Consider the following 7,180-nt stretch of genomic DNA (forward strand, 5'->3'; position numbering starts at 1 on the left):
TTAATACTCAAAGCAAAATAAAACCACGGCAATAGAAAACTCAATAGCTCGCAGACCTGGCTGTAGTTAACTCAATTTTAAGGCACCGATTCCAACCACGCGTTTCTTTTTTTATATCGGTATTCCGTCAAATATCTAGAAATATGTAGATACCTTGTCTGCGTATTTCTTGATATAAGACGGATTGATTTATGAAATTGACAAAATTAATTTGACATTGTGGAAGTTGTGATATATTTTTTGTCGTGAGAATTTCTGAACGATATTCTTCAGGCAGAATGTGATTAGCTCGAAATTTAAAAAATCTATTCTATAATACCCACTACAGACATAAATGCGACTGAAGATTTGCGTTGTTTGCTATTATTATAAACGTATCATATAAACCAAATAAAATTTTATTAATTATAAACCAATAATATTCTGCTCATAGATGTAACGATTGCACCACTGGTAGTGTAAATGGTATTTTTTAAATACCCATTCCACTACCAACAAATAGTGCTGAGATGAGATGCCGTGCTGCGTTTTTAAATAATATTGGGCTTCCTAATATAAATAATTTACAGTGTTAATTTCATGGGACTTAAACCTGCAGTACTTTTTTTTGCATTAAACGTAAATTATCGGGTACAAAGAATATTAACCTGCTTGTCGTCAATTACAAAAAAGAAGAAGAAACATTTTATTTCACGTTCAAGATACAGGAATAAAAACAGTAAGGAGTATGCAGCAAAAATGTAGACATGCAAAGGCGGCCTTATTGCTGCAAGCAATCTCTTATATGCAACCTTTGTACACAGGACTTACGTCAAGAGAACGGGATAGTGACAAGAGTGTTGTAATATATACAAATACCAAAGCGTATATATATATTAATTAAGAGCTTGATGTGTAAAGTCGTTAAGTACGGCTTTTACTTCAAATGTTAAACTAAGAGCAAAACTTAACTAAACAAGGATAGTGACCTCTTGATGTTCGGGTAAAATAATAAAGCTATGTTTCTAGTTTAACCAGTTTTCCACAGAACCCTAAAATTTGAAATCTGAAGTTATCAAAACGCTTTCAACAACTTAACTTAATTTTGAAGCGGCTTCTCTGGCTATCTAGTTTTAGTATATTCTTTTTTCAATTGAGATTCGGTATAATAATTTGAAATGTTTTTTTTTCCTTTTGGAAGCAAACTGGATGATCGTTGATCACATATAAGTAATTGTCCATAAGTCCTTATTTTTGGCGCTAACTTGTACTAGTAAAAATATAAAATACAGTTGACAAGCTTATAGCGATTATTGTTATTGCGATGTTTGAATATTGGGAGTCAAATCCATCAATCAGGATCAATTCAGAATAAAAAAAGGGCAAGAAATCTACATTAAAATAAAACAAAAACTTTTGTTTTGCTTTAGTCTTCTTTTATTTTGTTTTAGTCAAAAAATGCTTTACTGCCTTGAAAATATCATCAGCTACTTCATTAGGTTTCTCAAAGGTCGCATAGTGACCACCAACGTCCAGATTAGTAATGCCGATCAGGTTCGGATACTTCCATCGCAGGATGAAGTCAGGTTGCTGAATAACATCGTACTTCGTTCTAAGACCCCATGTCGGAACTATGGTTGGGATTCTGAAAAAAATGTATCATTAAGATTTTGGTCAAATACCCGTGTGCACTTTAAGTGTATATTTAATTATAATCTAGTTTAGAGACATGACTTCTGCGTATGTGTTTATCACTAAACTTATTGTTAATAAAGGCTGAACTGATAAAAGATACTCCAAGATTTGACTACTACTACTTTAATCGATATTTACGGATTCTTAAATCACAAAGACCCGTGAATCAGTAATAGCAGATATGTGATGAATTAATTCAGCGTTACCTTGCAAGGGATTCTTCGGTATCGTAATTGTTAATGCTTTCTTTGTACAATCGTAGAGATGTAGTGATGCTAGCAGTGCTCCAATACATCAATACATTGTCAATCAACGCGGATTTATCAAAAGTGGAAAGACCACCATCTTGGTTGATCTTATTATTAGGATTCGTGAACAGCAAATACTTCTCGATAATATAAGCTCCAAGGCCCAACGGAGAATCTTGGAGAGCTATACCTAAAATAGAAATAAAAAAATTGTAGTAGCGGTTCTAAACTATATTATTATAACTTTACGTGAAGGAACAGCTATATACATACATAGTATTTATATAACATTTATTACTTTTACTTTTATTCAGGCCTTAACAGATTAAAAAAATTAATGTGATATTTTTAATTTATTTCGTTTATTAACCTGATGCAGCCAATACTGTTGTCGTTTAAAATGGACGTTCTTTTGGGATGGATAAAAAATGATCATTAATTATCTCTTCATGCTTTGCTGAATTTGTGCTGAAATTTGAAGAACCTACTAATACAAATAAACTTACCTAGGGTATCCGGCTTTGTACTTTGTAAATGTAAATAACCAAACTCTTCTAAAAAGTAATTAAATTTATCATTTAAGGGGTATATTTTGTCGGCTAAATCTCCCGCTGTATATGTAGGAAATATGGCTCCAAAGAACAAAGTCAACTGTGCCAGCTTTGAAAGATTAACAGGAGTATTAGTATGGAATCCAAGAACTTGTTTCGGAAATATTGTGGCTATATGAGAACCGATGGTGCTCCCAATATCTTCCCCATGTATGAAGAATTGTTTGACGCCTATTTTCTCCATAAGGTTCCTTATGATAATGGCCATTTGATAGGTTGTAAGTCCTGGTCGAACTGCTCCCTAAAATAAAAAGGATGGATAATTTGGTAATAAATTCAAAGTCAATAAATACTTTTTATATTTAAATAGAATTGAACAAGGTACTTTCTCCGTAAGATGCCTGTCTACATACATTTTCTACGATTGAAGTAAGGTAGTACTTATTAAACATATTGGTAAATTTAAACCTAAAGGTACAAAATTTCGAAACACCCTGATTTAAAAATAACACACTCTCGTTGTTATCATCGTCTCACACTTTCAGCAACCTAGTTAGAGAAATAACTATTAACTTAGCTTGATCGTGTTTATTATTTTCATACTATCACCTAGTAGCAGGAATTCTAAATAATCTTACCCTTAACATAAAGTTTGACCTTCTTGAGCGACATCTAATAGTTTATATTAAGTATGCATATGAAAAATGGGTGCTGTGTGATAGCAGATCAGAATACAGAAATTAACGGAGAACAGTTACAGGTGGAGCTAGCAGCGTTTTCTGTGCTACTGCTACCATATACTGCGATCACCAACCCGTCTGCCCAGCATAATGATTATGGGCAAACCCTACCATTGGGAGGGGAGTCTAATCTAGCAGTAGACTGTCATCGGCTACTGCTTGCTTGATAGCACAATAATTATTGTTTTATTCGTGGCCTATGGAGTGGGTATAACACGACAATGAAAAGGAATATTATATTTTTAGTACTTACTTGGGAATATGTGAAACCTGGAAGACTCGGAGCAATAACTTCAAATACAAAATCATGTCCCGATCTAGGTGTGGTCAGAAGAGGTATAATGTCATAAAAGTCTCGCACTGAACTCGGCCATCCGTGAAGCAGTAACAGCGGTAGAACCTGGGGCAATAATCATCATCATCATCAATTCAACCAATTAACTCTGCTGTCCACTGCTGGATGTAGATCTTTTATAGGGAGTTCCAAATTCCATGATCCCGGGCAGTGGCGCAATGTAAATCAATAATTATTCCTATGAGATCTGGTTAGTTCACACCGATTTGAAGATTTAATTTAACCGTTTTAATCCTTCGTCCTCAAACTTGTTGTTTTTCTCATATAAAAAAACCTTTAATTATTTTAATACATTTTAGTTCAATGTGTTTCTTATAATAGGTTGCAAAACAAGCTCTATTTTTATCAAGAAACCATCGCTGGGCACAAGGTTTTCAATATTTATTGCTGATTTGAGTTAAGACCCGGCACGCTGCTCTAACTCATAGGTGCCATAAACTTTTTTTATTTTACTTGTATCAATTTTTAAACTTATTCTCTAACAATTTCATATTCACTGAAAGTCCATAAAACATGCCACTATAACATTTCTTCACCGAGAAACGTCTAGAAAAATCAAATGACTCTAACTTAACTTCACTTTTCATTATTTCCCCGCTAATTTATTAGATTCCGTCCAATCGATCCTCCCACTTTAGATTCAGTCATTGTGCTATAGTACGTGGCAGCTTTTTAAATCACTTTGCTATAGAGAAAATAGTGGGAAAAGATTTATTTTTTCATCACTACCTACCTTATTGAATACCGACCGGAAAATGAAATAACTTGCCAATATTGAAGGCTGATGAATTTTATCGTGTGAATGACAGATTTATGTTTGTTTTCCCGATTTTTCTATCACGGTTATTACTACAGTAACATAAGAAAGCTAGTGATAAGTTAACTTTTATCTTGATTGAGACATATCAAATTTTATTATGTAAAAAGCAACGGCAATATTATAAGGTGAACTACCTTTATTATTTAACTATTCAACCATTACTTACTTTTTATCAAGGTAAACAAATAAATTACAATCGGAATTATTAGCAAATGCACTTCTTACCTTAACATTTTCCGTCGTAGGTTGAGGTGTCACCCTCATAAAATGTATATCTAACCCTTGCACATTTGTCTTAAAGTGGCTATATTTATTTAAGTATTTTGACTGTTCCCTGTAATTATATTTGAATTGCCAATGGGCGAATATCTGGCCTAAGACTTCGGAGTTGATGCCGTATTCTGAGGTCTCATTCAAGCTTTTTATTCGTGTCGCACGACGGTATGCTTCGAATTTTCTCCGCAGGTTCTCTTGCATCTGAAAAGATTATTACCATAGTAATAATTGACTGTCCAAACAGATGGCCCACCTGATGGTAAGTGGAAAGCCATCGCCTATAAACAGAGCAACACTTCACTGCATAATGCCGCCCTGTGTTCATCAATTTGAGGCGTCGGTGCAATAAGCATGGCGATAGTAGAAGATGTTAACATTAATTCATATATAGGACCAAAAGTGTCGATGCCTTAAGCTGAGCATAGATAAACAAACAATAAGACACATTATCTTTTATGATATTAGTATCCATAATTATCTTCATTACAAAAAATATTTAACTTAAACCTATGATTTTCTTCTACCTTTTTCTATTCTGATTCTCATTTGATAATTAACGTATAGCATATTCGCCTTAACACATATTTTGAACATTTACTTATACTGTAAGCTATTAAATTCAAACTAATAATTAAGTTAGTAGTTTGAATTAAATTTTAAAAAATACAACAATATACAGTTAGGTTTCATAATACCCAATTAACAAAGCTATTAATATTCCATAATTTTAGTAAAGTTGTAAACAATGTCCATAGTTCTAAATATTATCAAAACCTTGTTAAGAGTTTAATCCAAACTTCGGAATTCTAATTAACGAAAACTTATAATTGGCTTTACTTTCCCTCGTTTACAGCCTTTTGATTCACCGAAGTTTCGTAATCTTTATAGAATAAGCAATCAGTTATTGTGGAAGAGTTGTTGTAACATTTTGGATATACTTGGCTTGATTGAATGGAACTTCGAATAATCTGTAGAAGATGTTTCTGTGACGGCTTCAATATATTAAACTATTCATGAGCAGTTTGATCCTTCACAAAAACTTTATCGAATCCCAAGATGAAATCTATATGATTATTACCCACTAAAAAGTTTACCGTTGAGTGGATCTTAATTTAAAACTATGATTATTATTTCAAACTGCTTTATTGGACAAGAGCAACACACTCTTAAAATCATTGAAATAATAACAATACCAAACAATATAATTTTGACGGCTACGCTATCTATACGAGTTTAATTTGAAGTCAGGAAATTTATTTTTATTAATGAAATTCAAATACTCACAGAATCCGACAAAACAATTCTATACGGTCTTATAGAACTATCTTGAACTTTGGTGTTGTTTGGCCCCCACCAAACATTCAAGTCGAATTTCGGCAAAGCGGGGACAGCTACTATGGAGACTTGTATGTACACATAAAACTGGTACAATAATGCTAGTAATATTACTCCAACTATAGTTTTTGAGAGTATTTCCGCCACCTGAAATAATATTGTTAAAGTTATAAATTTTGAAAATAAATCTTGACGTGGAAACGCGCTTGGAGTTTTTATTTTTTCTAACCTGCAAGAGAAAATTAAAAAAAAAAACGTATTATCAGTTCCACACATTCCCACATTCTTAGTTATCTCAACTGAAGTACTGTGCCAATTTATACTCAGAAAATACATAAAATGGTAAAACTCACTGTAATCTCTTCATGATCACCCTCAGATACAGCTGGTTTCTTCTTACTGCCCTCATTTTTCTTAGGCGGCATTTTGCCCTACAGAAACTATTAAATGACACAGTTATTCGAGCTATTCGTTTTTCTTCTATTACAACAAGAATAACACTAAAATCAGAAGCGGTAATTATCTTATCGCTTAAAAACTCCTCAATTTGTTGAACGTCGATTTATTTATCTTATCCTTACGTAGATAAGGTAACTAAATTAATCGTGCTAATCCATTCAATAATCCTGATTTCATTATAGACTAATAGTAAGTTGTTTTATTAACGACGTGGCCATTGTCGCCGTTATCAGCTTACTTCTTCGTCATTCGATTCTCCATTTTTGATTTAAGGATTGATATTCGTTGTTATACAGATCGTATGCTTTGCTTTAAGGGAACTATACTGTTGTCATCAGAGCATTTGTTGCTTGGATGTGTTATTCAGTGCAACCTTTTAAACCCCTCTCATCTCATTACCTGGCATCGTTTTGTATTTCCAGTAACATATAAGCAATCTATCGCGGTTATAGCACCTCTAACTTTTCTAAGTTATGTGTGTTTTAAGTAATAATATTAACTTTCTTAAACGGTGAACAAAAACATCGAGAGGGAACCTACATGCCTGAGAGTTTTACATAATGTTCTCAAAGGTCTGTGGAATCCTCGAATCCGCAATGGGCCAGCGTGGTAGACAGCCTTAGCCCCTTTCTATTGTGGGAGGAGACTCGTGCCCTGTAGTGGGCTGATAATAGGTTGATATGATGATGATCATAAGCAATCTATGATAAAACACACTGGCG

The 7,180-nt window shown here is 33.4% G+C and overlaps 1 protein-coding gene across 1 annotated transcript; it reads right to left on the reverse strand.

Annotated features, from left to right (window-relative positions):
* Nucleotides 1-1,416: 1,416 nt before the first annotated feature.
* Nucleotides 1,417-6,424, reverse strand: LOC120631564 (juvenile hormone epoxide hydrolase-like). Its single transcript, XM_039901238.1, has 7 exons — nucleotides 6,353-6,424; nucleotides 5,949-6,146; nucleotides 4,614-4,865; nucleotides 3,467-3,613; nucleotides 2,429-2,774; nucleotides 1,881-2,112; nucleotides 1,417-1,624 (listed from the first exon to the last, which is right to left on the reverse strand). Exons 1-7 carry the CDS (start codon nucleotides 6,422-6,424, stop codon nucleotides 1,417-1,419), a joined length of 1,455 nt encoding a protein of 484 aa, XP_039757172.1.
* Between the last annotated feature and the right edge of the window lie 756 nt (nucleotides 6,425-7,180).

This window comes from Pararge aegeria, chromosome 1 (genome assembly GCF_905163445.1).
Source record: "Pararge aegeria chromosome 1, ilParAegt1.1, whole genome shotgun sequence".
Taxonomy (NCBI): domain Eukaryota; kingdom Metazoa; phylum Arthropoda; class Insecta; order Lepidoptera; family Nymphalidae; genus Pararge; species Pararge aegeria.

What these genes read in the sequence shown, in the direction of transcription:
- LOC120631564 (XM_039901238.1), bottom strand. Translation starts at nt 6,424, where the DNA reads ATGCCGCCTAAGAAAAATGAGGGCAGTAAGAAGAAACCAGCTGTATCT. An exon ending in GAATTGTTTTGTCGGATTCT is followed by an intron (nt 4,866 to 5,948) that starts GTGAGTATTTGA and finishes TAATCTTTTCAG; the next exon opens with ATGCAAGAGAACCTGCGGAG. An exon ending in TACAAAGCCGGATACCCTAG is followed by an intron (nt 2,113 to 2,428) that starts GTAAGTTTATTT and finishes TTTCTATTTTAG; the next exon opens with GTATAGCTCTCCAAGATTCT.